Source organism: Phyllostomus hastatus, unplaced genomic scaffold (assembly GCF_019186645.2).
Source record: "Phyllostomus hastatus isolate PE091 unplaced genomic scaffold, TTU_PhHast_1.1 phas_contig_1162, whole genome shotgun sequence".
In the NCBI taxonomy this organism is placed as follows: Eukaryota; Metazoa; Chordata; class Mammalia; order Chiroptera; family Phyllostomidae; genus Phyllostomus; species Phyllostomus hastatus.
The window spans coordinates 9,741,567-9,767,438 of record NW_025333537.1 but is presented as its reverse complement, the minus strand read 5'-3'; the positions used below and the strand labels follow the sequence as shown (position 1 = coordinate 9,767,438).

Below are 25,872 nucleotides of genomic sequence, written 5' to 3'. Positions count from 1 at the left end.
AAATAGCTGGCCGCCTCCTCTGAGGAATTCAGAGGCGGGGGAGTGCCCCCCAAACTGAGGCTGTCGGGGAGGGCTCTGGCCATCAGCCCTGCAGGGGTCACTTCTGCCCGGCGAACGGAAGGGGGTCAGAACTGGGGTACGAAGGACCAAGCCGGAGGGAAGGGAGCACCCTCCCCTGGGAGCCTGCTTCCCTGCTCAGCTGAGGGACCTCAAGGACAAGGCCTCGGTGGTACCGCCAGGCTCCCCTTCCCCAGGGAAAGATGGGCAGTCGGAGACTCCCCGACGACGGTGATGATGTTCCCAGTGGCTGTCGTGCGGAGCCGCACGCGAGCTTTATCCGTCCACAGACCAGAGGGGCCGGTGTGGGGCCCCGGCCAGGAGGCTGACCGCCCAGCCCGCCCGCCCCGCAGGGCCAACTGCGGGGAAGCTGGGACTTGCAGAACCCGGTCCGTCCGATTCCACGCCTGTGCTACAGATAGCTGGGGGAGGGCAGTGGGGGCGGGAGAATGACGGGAGGAATCAGCTAAAACGCCCCCACGTGTGCAGCTCCAGGCGCCAGAAGGCACCTGGGGGGCCCCTCCCGGCCAGGCTGCTTGCTCTCCCAGCAGGCGGTCCAGGGGGACAGTCACAGGGCAGGGCAGCCTGACTCTGCCCCTGCTCCCTGGGGGCCCTGCCCACGGGAGGTTTTTGTGAGAACAGGTGACAGTGGTGCCACCAGTTGGGCCCTCCAGCCCCCTCCGAGCCGAACTCCTCCCGCTCTTTGACGTGGAACAGGTGTATTTTCAATCCTCCATCAGGCGCTCTAGCACTGCAGCTTCGTTAGCCACGTGCACCCGGAACCCGTGGGGGCGGACACGCTGGAGCTGCAGGCGGGGCCCGAGGGAGCTAGCCCTGGTGATGCTGGGGCGGAGGGGCCTGGCCTGGACCGGACACACGGACTCGGGGGCTCCCGCAGAGCAGCGAGGGCCGGGCCGGGCCGGGGAGAAACGGAAGGGTGCACAGGGCCTGCGCCCTAAGGCACATCCTGACCCGGAGGGACTCTCGGGGGTCACGGCGATGAGCTTGACAAGCAGAAGTGAGACCCAGAGAGTGGGGCTCTGCTCCCTCCGAGTCAGGGGACGGCCAAGAGGTTCCAGCCCGGTCCCCACGCTGCCTGGCGGGCAGTGCCTGCCCGGAGGCTCCCGAGGGAGGGCAGGAGGCTGCCCCGCGGAGGGAGGGAGGGAGCACTCAGGCCGCGACCCCCGCCTGCCCGGTGGGCTCTTCAGACACTGCTCGATCCAATGACGCTGCCCAGGCTTCGGTTCTCATCCTCAAAGGTCCTTTAACAGTCACCTTTTGTCCATTTAAGATGTCAATCATCAGCCGTTCTGAGCTCCTAAACTACGATACATTTCCATTGTTTTTATACACTTTGGAGCTTTCCACTTATATCAAAAACCACATTTTGTACCACTTTTGACTAATTTTGTTTTAATGGGAATTTGGGGGTAGCTGTGCCCCCCCCACCTTCTGGTTACCTACACTGTCAAAAGCATCGCCTGTTAGACAAGGGACGAGTCCGACAGCATCTAAACCCAGGGAACGGGCTCTCGATGGCCCCGCAGATGCGGAACCAGACACAGCCCTCGGCGCGCGGGCCAGCCGGCCAGCAAGAGCCCAAAATCTGGCCGAGGACTCTCCCCCGGAGACATTTACCCAACAATGCGCGCGGATGGACCAGCTCGGTGTCCCTGAGGTTCCCGGTCCTACCACCTGCTCCCCACACCCTGGGAAGGAAGGGGGTCTACTTACGGCAAATAATTCTAGGGCTGAATCACTGCATTGTGACAAAAAATAAATAAATAAATAAAGGGTTTCCATTCTGATCAACCCAACACCATTACTGTACAAAAACCATTTTTATTAGGTAATTACCGCAGGTGTACCTCTGGTCATGCTCTAGGTCACACCTGTTTCTCAGAGCCGGCCCAGGCTCATAGGCAAGTTACCAGATTAGTAAATAGGAAAACTGTTCTGCAAAATAGCAACTGTCGGCTTAAGGCATTACTAACATTGCAGAAGGAAGCAAGGTCACTAGGGAAGTGTGGACAGCCCAGGACGGCGGTTTCTGGGACAGGAGGCCCTCCCCGGAAGGGCCAACCCGCGCTGCTGTCCGACTCCGGAGACGGTCCTCTGGCCCTGGGAGACCCGTCCACGACATCACGGACAACACGCTGTCTACTGCTCGTGTCCAGGTTCAGAGATCAGCTGTATAAAAAGCACTCTGTCCTGGAAGCCCCAGCACATCTGTGGGCCTCCGGGAGGGCTCCCTCGGTCCCCCCTGCCCGGAGCAGGGGAGGATGGAGATGTATGGAAGGCTGGTCGGGCTCAGTTTTAAAAAACGGAGTGGCTACTAGAAACATGGAGCCGGGGCAGCCACCCCTGCTGCCATCACATGCTGAGTCAGTGTCCTCCCAGAGAGCGGGCTCCTACGGTTCCTTCGGTCCACGGAAGCGCTCGGAGCAGGGCAGGCCGGTGCGGCCACGAGCTGCCGCCCGCCTCACTGCATGCCGAACCACTGCTCCTGGTCAGCCCACTGGGCCGCCTCACTGTCGCTGCCCTCCAGGTCCCCTTCTTCCCCACTCCCTTCCATGTCGTCCACATCCTCCTCCTGGGTGGCGTCCGTGGGACTCTCCTCCTTCTCCATCTTCTGCATCCCCTCTAGAGACTTCTGGTCATTGGGGTCCAAACTAGGGGACAACAAAACAAAGGAGAGGCCTGAATCTCTGCCTTGCGTCTTGCTGGCTGATGCGTCACCTCCCTGGCACGGCAGTGCGTGGCCCCCGTCACAGGGAAACGGCTGACGCCTGGCCTCTCCGCACAACCCCAGGCCCACAGGCGGCGTCGAGGGAGTCCGTTGCTAGAAGTGAAAAAAGGGGTCTTGTCCTGGTTTTCAGACTTCTCAATTTGAGATTTTCTTCACTTACTTCTTAAACCTTTTCATACAATCTCCCGTAGCTTTTTGATAGCGGAAGCTACCAGGTAACACAGAAATAGTAAACAACCACTAACAGAAAAATCCAAATGTAATTTCTTAACAGAATTGAGTTTTTAAGCTACAGAATTACAAAAAAATACTGATTTTTCTGTGAGTAAAACTGTTCCATGTTCCTATGATATAAACAAACACATCAGCATTCAGCAGTTAAGCAAACCCATCCTTCCCAGGGAAGAGATTTGGCAGCCCCTAGGTTAGACCGCAGGACCCAGGGCAACCCCCACCTGGCTTCCAGTGCAGCAGCTCAGAGCCCCCCGCACGTGTAGAAGCCCCCGAAGTTCAAAAGCTCAAGAACATTTGTTTGCTTGGCTCCTAGGCAACCCTTCCTCTTCTCTGAGGGACCACCCCAGGCCAGCTGGCGACCAATCTCTATCAAATCCCACCTCTAGTGAAAGTCCGGCATTTTATTTTCTCTCTTGCTTCTGGGCTTCCAAAAAGCAAACGAAACCCATGTGGGAACCCTGCTCCTACTTACATAACTGTAGACCGACTTGTTTCGTCTCCTCTGGATCCTTCCACAAAGCTCTCACCCACACCCAGGGCTCCCCACCCTCCGCACCCCCACCTTGCCTTCCAGAGCCTGCAGTGAAAGCACTTAGCACGTGGTACCCATCCGTGCGCACGCCCGAGACTGAGGGCAACGGGAACGGCAGCACCCCTAGCGGTTACGGAGATGCAGGGCACAGGAGTGGTGCTCAGCTGCTGAACAGGTCAACGGGTGTGATCGGACTCAGTTAAAGGCAGGCCGTCACCAGCACCTCACAGACACGCAGACACCCCTCAAAGAAATCACTTCTGTGTTAAGCAGTAAGAATACCACTATTTATTTAGTATTTACTAGGTATCAGGCACAGTGCTAAGAGCTTTACATGGAATAATCATTTAATCCCCATTTAATCATTTAATATCTAATAAGGTAGATAGATATAGACAAGGAAATCTGTTAGTAACTCGCCCAAGATAACAGGTGGTGAAGGGAGTATTCAAACTTCCGAGCTTAAGTTCTGAACTGCTACAGTAGGTAGAAATATGGGAAAGTATTTACAACACTTTGATTTGAAAAAGCAGAGTATAAAATATATACTACATATAACCCTATAAAAATACGTGTGTGTGTGGTCCAGGCCAGGAAGGTGACCTACACAAACGAACACAGGTATTATAGTGGTACGAGCTGGTCATGAGTGGAACGGTTCTTTAATGCTGTTAATATAATTTTAAAAAATTGCAGAAGTTATGAATTCACAAGTTACTCTTCTAGCATCACTATTATGACTGTGTTTCCAGCCGCGGGCACACTGCGTGTGCGTGTTTCCAGAGTTCCCGTGACAGCTCCCTGCCTTCTCTGCCCCTCGTCGACCCCCCCCCGGGGAGCTAGGCGCCTACCTTAGTGCTATACTATACTGGTCCATGGCTTCCTGATACTCATTGACAGCTACAAGGAAATCCCCTAGGATCCGATGCAGGACACAGTCACTCTGATTGGCTAGTGCGTTCCTCAGCAAAGCAATTCCATCTTCATATTTCTGCTCTCTGCCTGGGATGGGGCAGGAAGAAAAACCCTCATTTTCCAACTCCGCAACATTCTGAAAATACATTCCCATCTCAAGTCTGATCGCAACCCAATAATCTATTTGTAGACACCTTCATGAGATCAGTGGTGTGGCGGCAAGTGAGAACAAGCTCACCTGGGCTCCTATTCCATTAGGAGACCTGCAGTTTGGGTTCTGATTTTTTTTAAAGGTGCTATTAACCTATTCAAACAAAAAGCCAGCATGCATTTTATTTCCCAAACTAGCCCAAACCTAGGAGTTCCTTGTAAAATGGAATAAACAAAAACAAAAAACCCCCAACCACCAAGGGTAAAAGGGAAATCGTTAAGAGAATCCAGATGGGTCAAAACCAGTTATATTCAGTCCAAACCAGATCAGAATCAGCTGAACGAGCATCAACCAAGAACAGCCCACACCAGCCAGGCACCGCCAGCCCAAGCCGGTCGGGGCCGGCTGCACTCGGCTGTGCTAACCAGTCCACCTGGGCTCAGGCCTACTGCAGAAGGAACACACGGGTCACCTGAAACCAGCTGCACTGGGGCAGCCAACTGAGCTCAGGTTTTATAAAATGAAATGAAGGAAGTAAATAAAACACACTCACTAAGCAGTTCCGCTTTTTTCACCACGGCCTTAATGTAATCCGGCCTTTGGTTGAGGGCTTTATCTAACAAAGTTTTGGCTTTCTCCTGTGTTACTGGGTCTTCGAGACAAACGGTGGCTAAAAGGGTAAGGGTCTGTGCATTCGCTCCTAGAGTTTTGTAAACGTTGTTAGCCATCACCATTGCTTCACGAATACTGTTGGAGGCTAAGTAGCATTCAATGAGACCTGAAATAAAATGCAGAAAGACCAACCACATTACCATTCCAAGCCATGCTTCCCCTCTGCCGGCCTTCCCAATTACAAGCCTTCCACGCTGCAGACCCGGGCAGGCCAGGGAGAACTCTGGTGCTGAGGCCAGACTGGAGGGCATGCTGATGGAATAGCTAATGAGCGCTCCTCTGCGGAGCACCGGGAGGATACGGAAAAAGCCTGCAGTGCCGAGCTACCTTCGGTTAGCGAAGGCAACTCACATGCCGAAGTGACCGAAGCGTGCAGGCAGCCCAGCTGAACGCTAGAGGAACACACGTGACACCCATCGTCAGCTGAAAAAGTGACAAATGTTTCCAACAAAACCCAAGGTTCCTCTTAACAAGCTGTTACTGTCCAGCTGTGTTCCATCACCTTCAGTGCTAGATTTAAGCTCCTACAGTCCAAAGTGAAATGTCCAGTTGTACAAACTAAAGGCCCTTGAGAGCAACCCACGGAGAAAGGAAGGCTTTTTCATTTGGAACATAAGGTTATCTCCAAAAGCATTTGCTAAGGGCTTCCCCAAACTAGATGGAGAGCACTTATCGGACGGACCAAATGTACCCAGGCTGGCAGCTCCCGCCGCCTTTCACACCAACGGCAAGACAGGTGCCCTATGGGGACACTTCAGGTAGAGGCAACTCTGGGCTTCTCACGCCAAGTCGAGGAGAACAGAGGAAGTACTTCTTGGCACAAAACATTCATCAAAACAGAAAAACAGCTTAAACCCCAAACCCACACAATCCCTGGCAGATTTTCTCTGCATACTCCTCCACCCTAGCAGCATTTATAACATTTGTGCACATTCCACCACACACTATGGTTACTTAACCAGAAATTACCTAACTCTTAAGGGTGATGTGTTAGCATCAGAATGTGGTTGTTCGCAACTACCTATTGAGAAATCGTACTTCCCTGCTACAGCTTCATTGGGACGTCCAAAGGAAACGGGAAAAACGCGCTTCGGCACCCCAGGGTCACAGCCAGTAAGGGAAGCTGGCCTGGGGGTTGCAAGCAGCACCGGGGGCATAACCAGAGTCGCCATGGTCCAGCCCCCACACGGTGGCTTCAGCGAAGGCAAACCGTGCAGCCTCGCCTGCCAGCCACCTGGGGAGCGACCTCTGCCATTGCCAACTCCAGCCAGCCCGTGTCCCAGCGCTTCGGGGGCGGGGCTCTCCAGCTGCACCCCGGGCTCCAGTGAGCCGGGCGCCCAGCACAAATCAGCCCAACACAAATCAGCACGGTAACAGCAGCGGGGCGGTGGGGAAGTTACCGTTTCAGGGTTGAGAACTTTACTCCAGCCCTGGCTGGTGTGCTTCAGTGGTTGAGTGCCAGCCTATGAACCAAAGTGTTGCCAGTTCGATTCCCAGTCAGGGCACATGCCTGGGTTGTGGGCCAGGTACCCCTGGCAGGGGACATGTGAGAGGCAACCACACACCGATGTTCCTCACCCTCTCTACTTCCCTTCCTCTCTTAAAAAATAAGTAAAATCTTAAAAAACAAACACAAAAACAATTTCATTTGAAACCAAAAGCTTGGTTTGTTGGGGTTTCTTTAAGAACAAAGCCACAACAGGCATAACTCTCCGGCTATCTAAGCAGATCTGTTCTTTACCCCAACTTCCAGATTTTATTTTTCAAATTTGAACTCATCTTCCTGTTAACAGCAAGTCACTCCTAGACTCTTCGTGTTTTATTTTTAAATTCTTATAAAAAATATGCTTTGGAGGAACTGCATCTTGTAAGCTCTATTTTAAAGGCTGTGACTGAATCATCAAGCATCGCTGAAGCTGGCACAGCGCCTTTGAACTCCTAGGGTCAGTTCACAGGAACCTGAAATAGGACACAGCAAGCGGAGTCTGCCCCTGACTGTGCCCACTCTGGGGGCCACGGTGGACCGACCAGTTCCCACAGCCAGCACCACCGTATGAAGATGGAGCTACTCCGTAAGTAATACTTCTGGCCCGAGATAAGGCGACTGTGAAAAATAATGAAGACATAAAAACAATAACCAAGTGATTCAGCACAGTGCCAGCACAGACAGATTCACGTTGAGTTGGCCACATCTGAGAAACCAAGAGGGGGGAATAAAAACAATAAAAAAAGCAAAAAATGACCTTAACTACTACCTTACTCACCAAAAACCAGGAAAAAAAAAAAGAATGAGAAAATGGATTCTGAAAGTATGGAGTGAAAAGTCCAGCGAAAGCTCTCGAGAAACTTAAAATGCCTAATGCAGCGATTCCCAAACCTGCCTGAGCATCAGCATTACCTGGGATGTTCAGAAAACACTGGTGCCGACTTCCCACCCCCAAATACGCTGACTGACACGGTATCGCAGCGAGCCAGCACCCGGTTTTCCGAAGTCCCCCCAGTGGACTCCAAGTGCACAACAGAGCGCGGGAACTGCCGGCCTACCGAAGCCTCCCGTTTGGGTGCTGCGGCCGCACCTACAGCGTCACACTGTCACACTGTCACCCGTAATTCTACCTTACCTTCGTAACAGTCTAGGCGGCACGGTGCAAGCCGGATAGCCTCTCGAAAGTGGATTATTGCTTCCTGGACTCGGCCCATGTTTCTGAGTGCTGCTCCCTTAAGCAGCAAAGCTTGAACACTATTGCTGTTCAGCTGAATGGCCTTAGCTCCTAAATAGAGGGCGCGAGAGTACCGTTTGCTGTAGAAACTATGACACCTGGAGGGAAAAACAACCGAAAGTTTCTGAGAGACCGCAGGCATACCATGTTTTACTGAACATTGCTGCTCTTCACAGAGGTTGTGTTTTTTGCAAATGGAAGGCAAGATCCTCTACCAACAAAAATATTACGACTTGCTTTCTTGCAGAGGTTGGAATTAAATCCATGGTATCTCCGAGGTATGCCTGTGTAGAGAAACTTCATCCAAAAGTTAAAACAGAAGACTCTCTACATAATCACTACAAACCAAACTTAACCTACGATACTGGGTTGGCCAAAAAATCTGTTATGATTTTTTCCATAAAATAAAAGACACATTTTTCATTTTCACCAATAACTTTGTTGATTCGAGTATTTTGAGCATGTCGGCTATCTCCTGTGTGCTAGAACGCTGACTGTTCTCAATTAATGTCTCGATTTGCTCGCTCTCACCTGCAACTGCTCACTCAGCGGCGGGGCACCGCACGCCGAGAGGTCTCCAGCAGGGGACTTCGCAAACCACTGTGACTTGTTCAGTCAGTCACAGTACCTTCCCCACACATGGCACAGATCGTTTTGTGTGTTGTGGCTGCGTTTTTACCTTTCTTGAAATAATAAAGCATAATATGCCCAAAATGTTGCGTATTTTCTTCCCCATTCAATATTAAAATGGCTGCACAAAAATTCACCGATTTTGGTAAATTTTTTTTTAATGCACGCCGATATACCAGCTGTTACGAGGCAGTCTGACAGAACTGTTTCGAGGGAAGGTAAAGGCAACTAAGCGCTACTAGGGCATCTTACGGAAAAAACCAAATGAACTTTTTGGCCCACCCAATACTAGTGAGAAGAAACCAGAACAAAAAACCAACCGACTAAGTGTTTATTTTGATATAGAAGGAGAAAATGATGGGAAAGAACCTGATGACCTGGATAGGTTATCAGATTAGACGCACTCAGAGAATTTATAAAGCCAGGTCAGTAACGAAGTAGCGACTCCTGGCCGTTCACTGACGGCTTCCCACAAGTAAGCGCTGAGCACAACGTGCTCACGATCTCAATCAGCAGCCACCCAGGAGGCCGGGGGATAACCCTCCTTCTCCAAGGGAGAGAAGAGGAGACGGAGAGGTGGCTCAGGTGTCCCGAGTCAAAGACCATGATTTGAATCCAAGTCAGAGAGTATCTCTTAAACCTGTGTTTTCAAACTATATTCTATTCAAGAAAAAACCAAAATTTCCTCAAGAAATTTTGAAAACTGGGGAGGAAGGGGAGTGCATAAACATACCCAGAGACCACCCAGGGTTCTGCATGCTGATCAGAAATGTTGAAAAGGCGGCAGCCGAGGTTCTCCACGTCCTCCAGCCGCCCTTCCCGTGCCAGGAGGTAGCCGTATATGTCCATCCCTAGGAAGGAAGAGGCTCTTGAGCGAAGCAGCAGGGGCCTTGATGAAGGAGAAGCACCCCTCAGAGCCCACACCTACGCCCCAGCTCCTTCAGGGTCTGAGCCCTTTCTGTCAAGAGCTCCTTCCAACAGCATTCGGTTTCCAACAAAATGACTTATAAAAAGACAAAACACACCCAAAACTTCAAAAAGCAAAGAACCTACCTCACAATGGGAAAACCTGTAACTGTCAGACACTGTCTGTCCCTACAGCCTGCGGCATAATATGCAGCTACCCTAACTCGTAACCAGAAAGGACCAGAAAGGGTGTCAAGGAAGTTCTCTCCTCCACGAGGTCTAGGCACAGTCAGGAATACACAGTGAATATGCCCTTTAGTCCTGGAAAAATGCTGGCCTTTTCCAGAAACAGCATCTCGTCCTGGAGTCTAGGTTCACGTAAGATCACCCCCCCACACTTCATTCTTACTCCTGTTGTATGAAAAGGGCCCCTGCCTCCTGTCACCCGACTCTCACCACCACTCCCCTCCCCTGCACCCCCTGCCACCCCTTCGGATTCCCGGGACAACGCCTCGCAAGCTGAGACTGCCGCAGCGCTCCCGGCCAGCCCCCACCTCTGGTCTGAGCCTCCGGCTCCAAGCCGCCTACCGCCAGACCAGCATCTCCAAAACACCATGCGCATCACAGGCAGGACAGCATGGAGCAAAGATAAGCGCTGAGCGAGAGGGAGACCTTGAGCAACCAAATTCACCTTTCTAAATGTGCGCCCCCCTCTCCCTGCTCTGGGGTTCTCAGGGCTACAAGACTTTATTGTAAGACGGTCATCCTCATGGCCTCTTTGGGGCCTCTACAAGCAGACTCAGCCCATCTATTCGGCCTTATTTCGCACTACTGTTCCTGACCACACACTTCTCACTCACTGCCGGTCCCCCAACAGCCACCCTTTAGAAGTCCCCGTGGCTACCCCTTCAGCTGCAGTCTTACTTCAGATCCATGACTTTATTTGTTGTTCACTCCTAATTATTTCCTTATCCCTTTCTTAATATCTGTTCACTTATTCCCTTTTAACTACACTAAGGACACAGTAAAGCTAAATTCCCTAAAAGGATATCATGCATGGTCCTGGGTATGCCATCCAAATTCTCAGTCAGGCACATCATAAATCCATAAATCGTAAGGAGAGGCTGTGACTCCTTCCAAAAGAAAACAAGCTAAATAATGATCTGCGGCGAGATGACACTTGAATGAAGCAGAAACAACTGCTCGAGTGGAACCACCCGAGTGTTAGAGACATGTGCCAGGGCCTACAGAAAGGTAAAAGGCTACTGCAATACATTTTACAAACTATTTCCATGAAAAATGACATCAGAAGACCTTCCTACACCTTCTCCCTGTCTTCTCTGATCTGCCCCTCTACAGCCACTGCCACCCTGCCCCAAGAATGGCTTACCTTTGATCAGATAAGGATCCAACATCTGTGCTTGTTCAAATTTGAGGACTGAGTTTTTATTGTCTCCAGCTCTGAAGTACAGATCTGCTAAGCTCCCCAGGAGATCCACATTATCACGCAACAACGACTTTTTCTCCAGTGAACTTTAAGATATTAAACATTGAACCTTAAAATCTGTTATAAATCCTTTTAGCTGTTAAATCTGGGTAACAAGCATACAGGTACCATTTCATTTTGTGTATGTATAAAATTTTTCGTAAGAAAAAAACGTTAAAAACAAACTGTGTAGTCCTGGCCTAGTTGCTCAGCTGGTTAGTGTTGTCCCAATATGCCAAGGTTGTGGGTTCAATCCCTGGGCAGGACACATACAAGACTCAACCAATGAATGCACAAATAAGTGGAATACAAACAGATGTTTCTCTCCCTCTCCCTCTCTTGCTCTAAAATCAATCAATAAAACTTAAAAAAAATATACATCAGACTTTCTTATTCTGAGCTTATCATTTTTAAAAAGTTATACAGGATAAGATAGTGAATATACAAAATAAACCAGACACCTCCTGTTACCTAGACAGAACTTTCTGGTTACAGTTTTTCAGTGGACACATATGGTGTTAAACGTAGTGTCATTCACAAGTGACAGCTACTTATTACTCAACCAAATGACTGTATAACACAAACCCCAGCGTGTTGTTCTTGGACTTGACCTGACTAAAATAAAAAGAAAATCCCGTCTTAGACACGCAACCCAGAACAGATGCTGCAATAAATTATGCTTCTGGGGTATGCAAAAAGGTGTCTTCCAGGTTTAAGCAAGACACACACTAAAGCAGTCTCCTTTGCAAGGGTTATTACTTTTGCAAGTACAGAGCTAAACTCGGTCCAAGTTTACATTCAACAGGCGCTCAGCAGAGATTATTACATTTGGGACCATTCAGTACATAACAGACTAACAAAGCCCAAGGATAGCTGGCTGCAACACCAAGAGATAAGCATCTAATTTTTCTGCTTTGCTAATTTAGATACATTAACCTCCTCGCAAAGAAAGGGCCTCAAGAATACTGAACTGATTCTGTGGCTCTCACCAGATGGTATTGATTGCTCTCGAGTTGTCCCCAGTATGCACAAAAGCATATGCTTTGATCCACACAGAGAGCCAATCCAAGTTAGGCACAGTCTGGATCACGTTCATTGTCATCGACGCCACCTCTGCGCCTTTCACAGAGAGAGACAGCAAACCTAACCCAACAGAAAGCAGGAGAAAGAAGGTGAGACCTGGCATTGCTCTTCAAGTAGCAACAGGTTACCCTTTCCCTGGGCTGCAAGGCAACCCGTCCTTTCCCTATTCAGAGCAAGACAGGTATGACAGAACAAACAATTTAATATTTCTCGATCAGTGAAATCCATGATAATGGTAATCTATTATATCACTCTCTACAGGTGAAACTTTTTAGAAAACAGAGGTATCCTAATGTACAGCCAGGACCGAGAACTACCACCGCAGGGAGCGGACACTCCGTAAACACAGGCAGAGAAGGACCCGTACCGAGAATCGCATCGAGGGCCAGCGGGCACTGCCTCAGCACTTCCTTGTAGCTGGTGACCGAAGGGCGTTCCTGGCCAGCCTTCCTGTACAAGTTTGCCAGCATCATGTTTATCTGCAATAAATACAAACAGAAGACAATTAAGATTAAGAGTATGTTGCAAAGAAAGTATTTCACCATCAGTTTAAGCCCTAAATTTTATTACCAGCTACTATTTATTTTACTTTTTACTGGAAAATCTACCCATAACCCCATGAAAATAAATAAAGGCCAACCCCATTCCTCAAATCAAACAAAAAATTACTACCTTTGTATTTCCTATGTCCTCCTGTTTCTAAAAGGAAAATCAAATTCCTTTCACTTACCCAACCAAAAGGTCCAATATCTGGACCAAAGATGCTGCCTCTGGAAATGGGAGTAGCATTCATTTGAGAAATGTTACAGAATTCTAATTACCTTGATTCTTTCTTGATCTTTTTTTTTTGGAGATTTTTAAAAAGATTTTATTTATTTTTAGAGAGGGAAGGGAGGGAGAAAGAGAGAGAGAAAGAGAGAGAAACATCAATGTGTGGTTGCTGGGGGTCATGGCCTGCAACCCAGGCATGTGCCCTGACTGGGAATCGAACCTGCGATGCTTTGGTTCGCAGCCCGCACTCAATCCACTGAGCTACGCCAGCCAGATTTCTTTCTTGATCTTAATACAGAAGATAGACTACCCTAGGAGTGCTCAAGTTTACATATTTTAAATGCAATTAACATCACAGCATAGAAAGTGAGGAATTCTTAACACAGCTAGTTAGGAAAGATCAGATGAATTTTCCCCAAAAAGGGAATGACGGATACAAAAGTACAACACTTGGCTTCTCCCTGACAGTTAGTCTAGCAGACAGACTTTAGCCTTTCTAATGCTTGTAGCTTTGATCGATAGGTACTATCTGACTCATCCAAGTTATGCTACAAAAATCAAACTCTAATTGCCCTTTATAGGTGACAACAATCCAGAGATAGTTACACTATTTAAGTAGCATAATTCAAATACGTAACTCTGTAAAGTTCTATAAAAATAATCCTTCCAAAAATGCAACAGGGAAAATTTGAGAAAAACCTAAAATTTTCAAAGAACACAGGAGTTACAGGGAAGGTATAAATGATCTTAAAAGTCCAAAGAGAAAAACACAACATTCCGATTTAAAATTACTAGATCACAATCCAACACAGAGTTTGCCAGATCACTAACCGACGGAAGCAGTCAACATGAGGGCACGAAAGGGAAAAAAAAAAAAGCCAGTCCTAATCTCATCAACCCTCTGTAGCTTTGTAAACCAGACTTTACTCAAAAGAGTGGCTCTGAAGACGAGGAACGCCTGTTCCACTCGTGCACTGACAGTATGTAAAACAACCTAGTATGGCATTAGTCCATGCTGATTCAAACAACAAAATAATGAAATATCAGAAACAAACTATTTTTTATTTGGCCTCACATTTTTCCATTTTAGGCTATGTTGAAAATGCAAAAGAAGGTACTTAAAGGTAAGCTCCAGTATTGGTGCCAATACTTAAAAAGAGTGTGATGTTTAAATTTAAGAACCTTTCTTGACTGCCTGTTATCAACAAATCATGACTGATGGACCAACAAATATTAAAATTCCCCTTAAACCACCTGTCACTACAGAAGAATGAGTTTTGAGTACTACCTAGTGAGAAAGTCAATTCTTTTTAAAACAAAGACTTACTTGGGAACACCACAAAGCCACATTCCACCAGCAGTCATAATTTTCTAAAAACTGAGCGAGAAACTGTATGTTGGTATGTTTGCTCTCAACAGCTAAAGATCTACCAAGATAAAATAATCTCCCACTGGAATTTTCTTTTAAAATGTGGAAGAACGCGTGGCAATGTTTACCACACATTAACAGACGTTCATTTAGATGTATGTTGACTCGACTCACTTCCTTGTCCTTTCCACAGACTGAGAAGCCAGTTAACTCCCTAGCGGACAAGAAAGAAAAACTGTAAGTATCATGGTTGAGCCACATATCTCTGTGTGCTCCTGGCTACCACAGCTCTGCAGAATGAAAGGCTACAAACTCCAAGTACATGCAGAGTCCTGCAGCCCCTCTTAAACAACGGCAGTGAACACCAAAGTGCTGGGTGCCACAAAACCGACTTCATCGTTACCCATTGTTCCCAAACCCCTTCAAGTCATTACAGAGAAAACAATGGTGTTATCTTATCCAATAAGATAATGAAGAGGTATAATTCAAATTTTACAATCAAAACATCTTCCAAAAGGAAGGTATTCTACTTTTTTAAAATATTTTATTTATTTTTTAGAGAGGGGAAGGGAGGGAGAAAGAGGGAGAGAAACATCAATGTGCGGTTGCCTCTTGTATGTCCCCTATTGGGGACCTGGCCTGCAACCCAGGCATGTGCCCTGCCTGGGAATCCAACCGGTGCCCATTTGATTTGCAGGCCAGCACTGAACCACTGAGCCACACCAGCCAGGGGGGAAGGTATTCTTCATAGATGCAAAAAATTATTCTTTGGGTACTATACAGTCTTTCATAGAGTACCAGAACACAGTTTAGAGTATAAGCATTCAAGCTTACTGTGAGACAAGGACAGTCTATAATATACTTCCAAATGTTTCTAACGGTAGCCACCATCATAAAATATGCTGCGGGAATAACTTAATACAGAAACTCAGAAATTGTAAATACACCCTCAATTTGAGGAGATACTTAAGCACATTCGCATCAAGTTTGATTGTTTTTACTTTGAAAACTCAGCAACACTTAGGTGAAAAAACACTAACTAAATACACCAGGTCCTCACTGCTTATATTCCTTTTTTTTAAGGGCAGGAGGATGAACACAGACATTTTGTCTGACAGACAAAATCCCCCACTATTACGCACAAGACAGAAGTTTTTCGATGAAGAAAGATAGGTAATGAGAGTATACAGTAAAATATTAAATACTGGTGTGAATTCAATACTAAGAGCAAGGATTTGCACTGTTCTTCTAAACTAGACATAAAAACAAAACAACAGTAGTCAAAGATGCCAAATATAACACTCCTTACAGAACAGTTCTTTAAAAAAATAAAGTTCAGCCCTGGCTGGTGTGGCTCAGTGGACTGAGAGCCAGCCTATGAACCAGAGGGTCGCTGGTTGGATTCCCAGTTAGGGCAGATGCCTGGGTTGTGGGCCAGGTCCCAGTAGGGGGCGCACAAGAGGCAACCACACACTGATGTTTCTCTCCTCTTTCTCCCTTCCCCTCTCTAAAAAATAAATAAAATCTTTAAAAAACATAAATAAGTAAGTCAATAAATAAGTAAATAGTCGTTCAGTTTGGTTACTCACCTAAGTAGCTGAAGGTGTTCAGGTCACTATGTGTTATCAAATCAAACACAAATATATATCCCTCATACAAGTAAGTACAAAGGGATCTTGTAGACTTGATTTTGAAAACAAAGGGATTAATAAAACCACTCTATCAATTGTGTACACCTACAGGATGCAAAAAATGAGATTCTAAAACAGTCCTGTTACCTCCTGGAAGTATACTGCAAATCACTCTTTTCTACAGTAAGGAAAACCTAAGAATAAGCCCTTGTAGTATTCTCCAGCTACCACTTTCATCAGCTGAATTTTCAGGGGCTCATTAAGATCACTATTCTACCTCTCTGAAGCCCTACCTCCATTAACAAGGGAGCAAAGTGACACGCAGAGGCAAGAATTAAATGTTCAGATGCACTCCCTCGTGCACAGAGAAACATGGAGAAGAGGGGTGGAAGGAACGAGGAGTTGAAAATGAGGTGACAACTTACTTTGGGAGTTCTTTGTCTTGAAGGGATCCCATCCAGTATAGCAATGGCATCTTTATCTTGCTTTAGCATTGTGTAACATTCTGCCATTTTGTATTTCACTTCAATTTCAGACGGAAGACACTACAAGGGAATGAAAACATCTCTTCAAAATACCAGAGCACGAGAATTCAGCACATATACCTCTATCTCGTTTTTCACTTAATAACTCCGTCACATTCAAACTTATGGCTATAATTTAACTAGATCTACCTAGTGGACACTTCTGCTTCATTTCTTACCATTATAAACAATGCTACAATAGGCAGCCTTTGATATACATCCTATAAATCTTTTGTGAGTCTACTATTAGAATTAATTTCTAGCAATGGGATTGCTCTGTCAAATGGTAAAATTACAATCGCCCCTTCAATTAGTTAACTAATTAATTATTAAGCAGCTATCAAAAATGGGTAGGAATTCTTACATTTCCCATGTACTTCCCTAGGTACTCACAGTTGTAACATTGGAGTTCCATTTTATAATGCTAATGACAACTGTACTGTCATTAGCATTATAAAAACACTTTAGATTTTGAGTTTTTTAATAAAAGGAATAATGCATGACTTTGGTTATAACCCAGATAATTCACAGTTAATTCCATTTTTAGATTCATCCAGAGTGAATTTTGCTTTAAGCCCTTAATGTTTGGTTCAATGCATTCTTTCATCTAAGTGATTTTTCACATTTGTTTCTGCAGTTAAGTCCCCTTTAAAATTACATTTTATTTTACCATTTTCTACGTCTAATTAGCAGTCTTGTAAATTCTTTCAGTCTCTCGCTCCCACTGCCCCTCCACCCCCCATCACACTTATCTCCAATATTACCTGACTTTGTGGAGTGGATGCAGAATTTCCAGTTGAAGGTCTCACTTTTGAAGTTTTACTTAAGGCTTTCTTCTGCTGTAAAGCCATGGTGTACTTACTCACAGCATTCCGATATTCCTTGTCATGAAAGAGAGAATCTGCGTGATACACCAAAAGCTGGTACTTCTGAGATGGGGAGAATAACTCACTGGAAAAAAGGAAAGGACATCCCTACATGGGCTGTTTTGAAATGTTAGAGAATACATGCCTGCCCTCAGTGTCCCTTCTTGGTGTCCAAGCCTAGCACAAAACCTTATGCAATGAGTTTACAAGAAAATAAATGTACCTTAAGTGCAAGTTCCTAAAATTAGTGGCATGAGAGTTGTACTCTACACTAATGTGGTCAACACATCTAGGAAACTGCCTTAAATTGTTGTTTTAATGTTTTCTTTAGTCACTACAAAAGCAATGATACTTCCAAATCTGTAGAGGCATACAAAGAGAAGTGTATCTGTTCTTCCCCTTCTTTAGCCCAAGACTTCTTAATTTAACAGTTTGACAGATACCCACACTCCCTTACATTAACATCCATTTTTAGGGTAAGACAAAGAACAATCACAATGACTTAACCAGTATTACCAAAGAAGGGATGAAAACTCAGAAAAGAGAAACTTCACCACTCGAATCCTTTTTAGGAAACTACTGAACAGAAAGGTTTGTAGGAACTGAACACTCTTCAGATATTGAAGAAATAAGAACCGTGAAAGTACGGAAATACAGGGAATAGGACAGGCTAAGCAAGTGGGATAAGAGGATTAGCCTTATTAGATAGTCTTTTTTTTCCTTCAATTTTATATACAAAAGCAAACTTTGCTAGCACTAGAAGAATTTCCATCTCCTGGAGTCTCAGAAGTTTAAAGACAGTGTAAGGAAATCAATGTTCCAAAACTTTCTTTAACCTTGAGTGTTGCTCGCAAGCATTTTAAGTGCCTAGAAGCTGGCTACCATTTTTAATAAGAAACTCATTTTTAATCTCCTATCCCACTCTTCCTTCCCAAGTTAAAAAGAGTTTACAATGTTTTTGACAGGTGAAAGCTACAGATGCTTAAAAATGAAAGAGTCGACCTGGCTGGTGTAGCTCAGTGGATTGAGCATGGGCTGTGAATCAGTGTCGCAGGTTCGATTCCCAGTCAGGGCACATGCCTGGGTTGCAGGCCACGGCCCCCAGCAACCGCACATTGATGTTTTTCTCTCTCTCTTTCCCCCTCCCTTCCCTCTCTAAAAATAAATTTTAAAAATCTTTTCTAAAAAATGAAACAGTCAAAGAACTCTGTAGACAGTTCATTTCTTTAGGTTAGTGGCTGCCAGGGACTGGGAAAGTGAGACTGAGGAGTGACAACGGACAGGTATGGTATTTCTCGTCCTGGTGATGCTGTACTGGAATAGACAGTGGCGATGGCCGCACAATTCTGTGTATGTTTAAAGCCACAGACGCATGTTATTTAAAAGGGTGAATTACATGGTATGTTAATTTTATCTTAACAAACACTATTTTTTTTAAAAAAGGATGCAAAGTTTAAACACAGGATATAGTTAAAAAGGAAATTCAATGACTAACAGGTTGAAAGGTATAGTTCAAATAGTTAAGATTTCTTCCAACACTGAGATTCTATGTATTTAATGAGAAATAATATTTGATAGAAAATTTTACTATACTCAGAAAGCATTCAGATATTTACATATTGTAACACACACGCCTACTTATGTAAGCAGAAGTTGTATCTGGAATGACATGGGAGAAACTGTTAATAGTTGTTTGCCTCTGGAGAAGGGAAATGGTGGGGTGAGGTTCAAGACTCAGGGACACTTATCTGCAGATCCTTTCTGCTTTGTTTGAATTATTCCACTGTGTTATATTGCCAATTCAGCAAGAAATTCTAAAATATAAATAACAAAGGTCAGAATTTAAATGTCTCCTGAAGCTAGGAAACTGCCAGTTTAATCTAGTATGAAGAAGTCCAACTCTGGCTGGTGTGGCTTACTCTCTGGCTGGTGTGGCTCAGTGGATTGAGCACCAGCCTGCAAACCAAGGGGTTTCCGGTTCGATTCCCAGTCAGGGCACGTCCCTAGATTGCAGGCCAGGTCCCCAGTATGGAGTGTGTGAGAGACAACCATACACTGATGTTTCTCTCTCTCTTTCTCCCTCCTTTCCCTTCTCTCTAAAAAAAAATTAGTAAAATGTTTAAAATAAAAAAAGAAAAACAAGTTCAGTCAGAGGATCAAACTGCTTCCAGCTATCTTGTAACAGCTTCAAGAACCCACAACAATGCCTAACTGGTGCATAAATTCCCAGCGGTGGAAACTGCCTTGACAAATCGCTCAGAGCCAATGAAAGGCTCCAGGGTAAACAGAGACGGCTGACAGAGACCAGGCTCCTCCCTGTCAGCACTAAGTGGATGGTGGCAAAATGATGGGTCGCTCCGAGCCAGGTCCAAAAGCACGCTCGTGGAAATGAAGCAGGGAGCAGTAGCCGCCCTGCAGGCACTTAAGGGGCCTTTCTTTTCGGCCCCAGACAGCTCCAGGAGCAGGCCACAGGCGCATGGGTCCGCTCCCCGCAGAGGATTCCGCTGGAACACCATTCCGAGGCAGGAGGCTGTGGCAGGTCAGCCTGGAGACCAGAGTCGAAGGACGGAAACCCAGACGTCGGACTCCTCCCCTCACTACGCGTGTGAACAGCGACAGGGTTATTCACCTCCGCGGGGTTGCACGCACTTCCAACAAACGTGTGCGTGTTCTGTGCCAGGCACTGGGCTGACTGCGTGAGGAGGGAGGAGTGATGCGGATTACGGACCTTAAGACTTCTCGTCAGAAGGAAAACACCTGCAACTACGCGTGGCGACGGACCTTAACTGAATTTACCGTGCCGACCACTTGCGCACTATGCACAAATACTGAATCACTACGTTGTACTCCTGAAACTCATGTAGTGTTCCATGCCCACTGTACCTCCATTTTTATAAACAATGTGATGCAGAATGTCAAACAGGGCAACGTGACAGGACAGTGAGAATACGGGGCAATTCTGACGAGCAAGGAGGAGTCCTCCAGAAGGGCATCTGAGTTGAAACCTGCCTAAGGCGGCAGGTCTGGCGTGAGGACTCCATGCAGAGCAGCAAAAGCCCGGAGTCGACAACGAGCCCGGTGCGTCCCAGTATCAGGAGGCGGCGGCAGGGAGGCTGGGGGACGATGAACCGAGCATGAGATTAAATCTGGGAGAAAGGGGTTTGGCCCCCTTGGCCGTGGGAAGGAACTTTAACTTCAGCACAAGGGAGAAGTTCAAGGAGGAGGGCGACATGCACTAAAGGCTGGAAGGAAAGAGCCCCGCGCTTCTCCCAGCGTTAGGGCTCAAGAAGCGGCACTTCTGAGAACGTGAAAGGGGGCCCTTGCGAGCGCTCACACAGGCGCCTCGCACATCACGGGGGGTGCGGCTTTGGGGGGTTCGCAGAGGCGAGGAAGCGAACCCTCCTAGTACACTCAAGGGGAAACACCCGTCCCACATGCGGGACAAAGGCACAGAAGCAGGAGGCTGGATCTCGGAGCTCCGGTGGGGGAGACCGTGTTCTTCGGGAAGGCGCTGGGAGCAGAGGAATCAGCCCAGCGAAGTGACAGTCGCCAAGCCTGGCGACAGGTACCCCAGGAAACCCTACGCTGCCAGCTTTCGGGGAACCCTCGCCAGGATCGTCCTCAAGAGCCTTCGCCTTCCATGTCTCGAAGCCACCGCCGCCGCCGCTCGCCACGTTCCCGCCAGGGAGCTCATCCCAGCGCCGGGGGCACAACGCGCTGGGACCCAGTGAACTCAACTCGTGTTCCTACGTGGGCTCCGCGCCACGAGGCCCTCGCGGACCCCGGAGCCTCAGCGGAGGCCCGCGCTCGCTCCTTCCCGCCTGTCCCCAGGCCCCCTCAGCCCCGGCTCCCAAACAGGCGCCGCCTTCTCCTCAGCCCCAGGCCGCTCCCCGCCTCAACTCACGGGTTGTTATTACTCATTGTAAGTAACAAGCTGCTGATGAGCCGCACGTTGGAGTGCAGCCCCGCGGCCGCCATGTCCCGCACGTGGTCTATCACATTCATCCTGCCCGGCGAGGCCGCGGGGAGCGGTGGCAGCGGCGGCAGCGGCGGCAGCGGCGCGGAAAGCCGGTAGGAGATCCTTAGGGAAGACTCCAAAATGGCGGTCTCGCCGGGGTCCATCGGGTCCACATGTGGCACCGCCCCCAGGAAAATAGGCAACTACTGAAGTGCCTGGATAAAAACAACCGCCATCCCCACCGCCTCTTAACCCACCCCTCACTCCGCTTGAAGATGGAATGATTTGGTTTGGGGGTTCCTTTTGCTTGCTTTAGCAGAAGCCACACCATCATTGTAAGGCGCACACTTTATTGAGGACAATAAATGCAATGGGGGCAAAATACATGCTCCATTGAAATGAGTCTGGGAGGAGCTGTGTCCCTCAGAAACTAACAAAATGCATGAACATTTATTATAAATAAAAGTGAATATAGTAGATCAGGTATGGTGGGATCCCTAACAGCTGTATTTAAATATTTTAATCAGGCGCCTGGGGAAGGCTTGCTTTTACAGTCACGCATGCGCACCATCCTCAGAGCACCACGCCCCCTCTTCTAAGATCTTGTGTGTTCTTGCTGGAGTCAGGCTTCCTTCACCCTTTGGAGAAATTCCTTGGTTGGAAAAGGGTTTATCTTCGCGCTGTGAAATGACTCTCTAGCTCAGAGTGAGTAAAGGTTAGGTTGGGTTTTAGCCGTCCTAATATGTGTTGTTTTAATGTGCAGTTCCCTAATGGACGTGATGATGTGGAGTGTCCTCTCTTATACGTAGTCCATCTCTCATCTTTTTTTGGTGAGATTTCTGTTCTCAGCTTTTTCTGACTTTTCAGTCGGGTTGTATTCTTACTGTTCAGTTTGAAGAGTTTTTTGGGTATATTTTGGATAACAGGTTTTGTTTTGTTTTTAATCACATCCGTGTTTTGGAAATATTTTCTACCAGTCTGTGACTTGTCATATTCTCTTGGGCACCCCTCTCTTTTACCAAAAAACAAAACAGACCCAAAACCACCACTACTTTCGGTAATAATCCTGAAATGATGGCCAATAATGGCCAGGAAAATAAAACAGAGAGTGAAAATATTATTTTATTAAGCTTCAGCTAAATAATGAGGCCAGTACAATTTTAATGAAAAACAAAACTGATTATTACAGTATAAAAAGGTAATGGAGTAATGTTTTTAATTACATTAATATATTAAGAAAGATTTTTATTCTATATGTTAAATTAGCAAGACATGAATAAACCCTGGCTGGAGTGCTCAGTGAATTGAGTGCTGGCCTGCAAACCGAAATGTCGCTGGTTCGATTCCCAGTCAGGGCACATGCCTGGGTTGCAGGACAGGTCCCCAGTTGGGGGCGTGCGAGAGGCAATCCGTTGTTGTATCCTTTGCACATCAATGTTCTCTCTCTTTCTTGCTCCCTTCCTCTCTCTCTAAAATCAATAAAATCTTTTAAAAAATAAAAAGAGAAAGTGAATAATATAGTGTCTTAACTTATGCTAGTTTGCAAAACTGTTCAGTTAGCACTATAAACAGTTTTGTTGATTGTTGGAGTACTGCCTTGGTGTGCCAGGAAGAGACCTGGAAGAAACTTTTAAATGCACTGAAAGAAGCCAGTCACTAAAGGCTACACACCACGTGGTTCCAACTCTATGACATTCTAGAAAAGAAGAAACAATAAAAAAAAAAGATCAGTGATTGCCAGGATTTGGTGGGGCAGGTTGGGGAGGGGAGGAGTAGGTGGAGCACAGGGTTTTTATGGCAGTGAGACTATATGACACTAGAATAGTGTACACATGTGGTTATATACTTGTCAAAACTCATAGGATGTACACCATAAACTGTGGGCTTCAGCTGCTAACAACGTGTCAATGCAAGCTCATCAGTTGTAACGTGTACCACACTGCTGCTGGATGTGGAAGTGGGGGAAGCTGTGTGTGTGTGTGTGTGTGTGAGTGTGAGAGAGAGAGAGAGAGATGCAGGGGGCAGGTGGGTACGTGGGAACTCTACTTTGCACTTAATCTTGCTATGAACCTACACTTGCTCTCAAACAGGAAGTGAAGAAAGAGGTATACGTATGTAAAAGCTGACCTGCTCTGGGTGCCAACACGTGCTCGATGCACCCCTGCATCAGACACTGAAAACACTGTCTGGCACACAGTAAAACATCCTAAATGCATGCCGCTGTGCTTTTTTCTACTTTTGAACTAGTTAGTAGTTAAAACCACATCTAAGTGTCACAGGTTCGATTCCCAGTCAGGGTACATGCCTGGGTTGCAGGCCATGACCCCTAGCAACCGCACACTGATGTTTCACTCTCTCTTTCTCCCTCCCTTCCCTCTCTAAAAAATAAATAAATAAAATCTTAAAAAAAAAAAGAAATTCATGTTAGGTATTAAAAAAAAAAACCACATCTGATAATAGTCCAAAGGTGGAAACAATTCAAATGTTCACCAAATGATGACTACATAAACCACATGTGGTATGTCCCTACGGTGTAATCTGATTCAACAAAAAATTCAAAGAACAAACTGCTGATAACAACATGGATGAATCTCAAAAGTACCGTACTAAAAATGAAACCATGCTAGGTGAAAGAAACCAGACAGAAAAAAAACACATAATCTTTGACTACATTTATATGAAATGCCCGGAAAGGACGAACTGACAGCAACAGAAAGACTCATGGTTCTTGGTAATGAGGGTAGGAATGGGGGTGATTGCAATTGAGCAGGAGGGACCTTTTGGGGGTTGATGGGTATTTTCTAAAATTGGATTGTGATGACTGCTGCTCAGCTCTGTAGATTTACTAATAAATTACTGAATCGTACACTTAAAATGGGTGATTTTTATTTTGTGTAAATTATACCTCAATGGAACCATTAAAAAATGAACACATCTATAAACCACATGACAGCGAGTCACCAGTTTACCTTCTCCACACTACACTGTAAATGCCAAATACTAATATAATTACGTCCCCATCTGAATTGGCATCTTATTACAAAGACACATAGCCATTGGTCCTAGAATAAACCAACATTCATAGACTCAAGCAACATTTTTGGTTGAAATGGCCATACCTCCTCCCCCTAAAAAGTGATTCCTTTCTCCTCTAATCCCTCGATTTTCTGAGTGGGAATTACAGTTTGGACAATTAGGTTGATAACTAATGACCTCACTGCCTTGTGTGTCTCTCCTTCACCATATTCAAATCTGTGCTTGTTACTTTTTCTCATCTCTGTAAACCTTGTTTCACAAGATGGGTAGAGTGGGTAGGATACTTCTCCAAATTCCTGAGAGTCCTACACTCACCTGGATGACAGGAAACTCACAAGGCAGGTGTCCTATCAGTCTTGATAACCATTCTGTCTTCTGTGCCTGACACATAGTAGGTACTCAATAAATATTTGATAATGGATGAATGAGAAGCATGAGTTAATGACCTCACACATAACTCATTTAAATAAAAGGTTTAAGATATTAATTAGACTTCCGGCCAAGATGGAGGCGTAGGCAGACACACTGTACCTCCTCGCACAACCAAAAGAAGGACAACAATTTAAAAACAACCAGAACTGACACAAAACCAAACTGTATGGAAGTCCGACAACCAAGGAGTTAAAGAAGACATATCCATCCAGACCGGTAGGAGGGATGGAGACAGGCAGCTGGGCAGAGAAGACTCGCAAGGCGGTGGCTGGAGGGCCAGGGCAGGCAAGGCAGGGGCTGGCGGACCCAGTGAGGCAGCGGATGTGGAACAAGGTGCGCAAGGAAGCAGCAGGTGGACTGGCAAGGTGGCAGCTGGTAGAGCGGGCAGTCCCACATTCCTGTGCAGATAAACCAGGAGAAACAACTGGGGAGCAGGACAGGCTGTGCAACCCAGGGCCCCAGCTCGGGGGAATAAAGCCTCAAACCACGGATTGAAAACACCTGTGGGGGTGGAGGCAGCAGCAGGAGAAACTCCCAGTCTCATAGGAGAGTTCCTTGGAGAGACCCACAGGATCCTAGAACTTACACAAACCCACCCACCCGGGAATCAGCACCAGAGAGGCCCACTGCTTGTGGGTAGTGGGGGAAGTGACTGAAATCTGGCAGAGAGCAGAGCAAGTGCCATTGTTCTCACTCGGACCCCTCCCCCACACACAACAGCACAAAGCAGCGATAGGGGTTGTCCTGCCCTGGTGAACGCCTAAGGCTCCACCCCTCACTATGTAACAGGTGTGTCAAGACAAAAAAAAAAATGGTCCAAACTAAACAGATCAAAGCTCCAGAAAAAATACAACTAAACAATGAAGAGGTAGCCAACCCATCAGATGCACAGTTCAAAGCACTGGTGATCAGGATGCTCACAGAATTGGTTGAATTTGGTCACAAATTAGATGAAACAATGAAGGCTACGTTAAATGGAATAAGGGAAAACATACAGGGAACCAATGGTGATGGGAAAGAAACTGGAACTCAAATCAACAATGTGGACCAGAAGGAAGAAAGAAACATCCAACCAGAAAAGAATGAAGAAACAAGAACTCAAAAAAATGAGGAGAGGTTTAGGAACCTCTGGGACAACTTTAAACATTCC

General features: G+C 46.6%; 1 protein-coding gene across 1 annotated transcript; it reads right to left on the bottom strand.

The window, feature by feature from the left end:
• Nucleotides 1-1,879: 1,879 nt before the first annotated feature.
• ANAPC7 (anaphase promoting complex subunit 7) lies at nucleotides 1,880-21,404 on the bottom strand. The gene is made up of 11 exons (XM_045843973.1): nucleotides 21,201-21,404; nucleotides 17,195-17,381; nucleotides 16,332-16,451; nucleotides 12,503-12,614; nucleotides 12,042-12,195; nucleotides 10,957-11,099; nucleotides 9,394-9,511; nucleotides 7,932-8,128; nucleotides 5,192-5,416; nucleotides 4,424-4,574; nucleotides 1,880-2,729 (listed from the first exon to the last, which is right to left on the bottom strand). The coding sequence occupies exons 1-11, from the start codon at nucleotides 21,299-21,301 to the stop codon at nucleotides 2,540-2,542; spliced, it is 1,698 nt and encodes a 565-aa protein (XP_045699929.1). The 5' UTR covers nucleotides 21,302-21,404; the 3' UTR covers nucleotides 1,880-2,539.
• Nucleotides 21,405-25,872: the final 4,468 nt, after the last annotated feature.

Coding starts and splice junctions, on each gene's coding strand:
- ANAPC7 (XM_045843973.1), bottom strand. CDS start 21,301: ATGAATGTGATAGACCACGTGCGGGACATGGCGGCCGCGGGGCTGCAC. Junction 12,196..12,502: donor GGCCCTCGATGCGATTCTCG/GTACGGGTCCTT, acceptor CTGTTGGGTTAG/GTTTGCTGTCTCTCTCTGTG. Junction 2,730..4,423: donor CAGTATAGTATAGCACTAAG/GTAGGCGCCTAG, acceptor GTTGTCCCCTAG/TTTGGACCCCAATGACCAGA.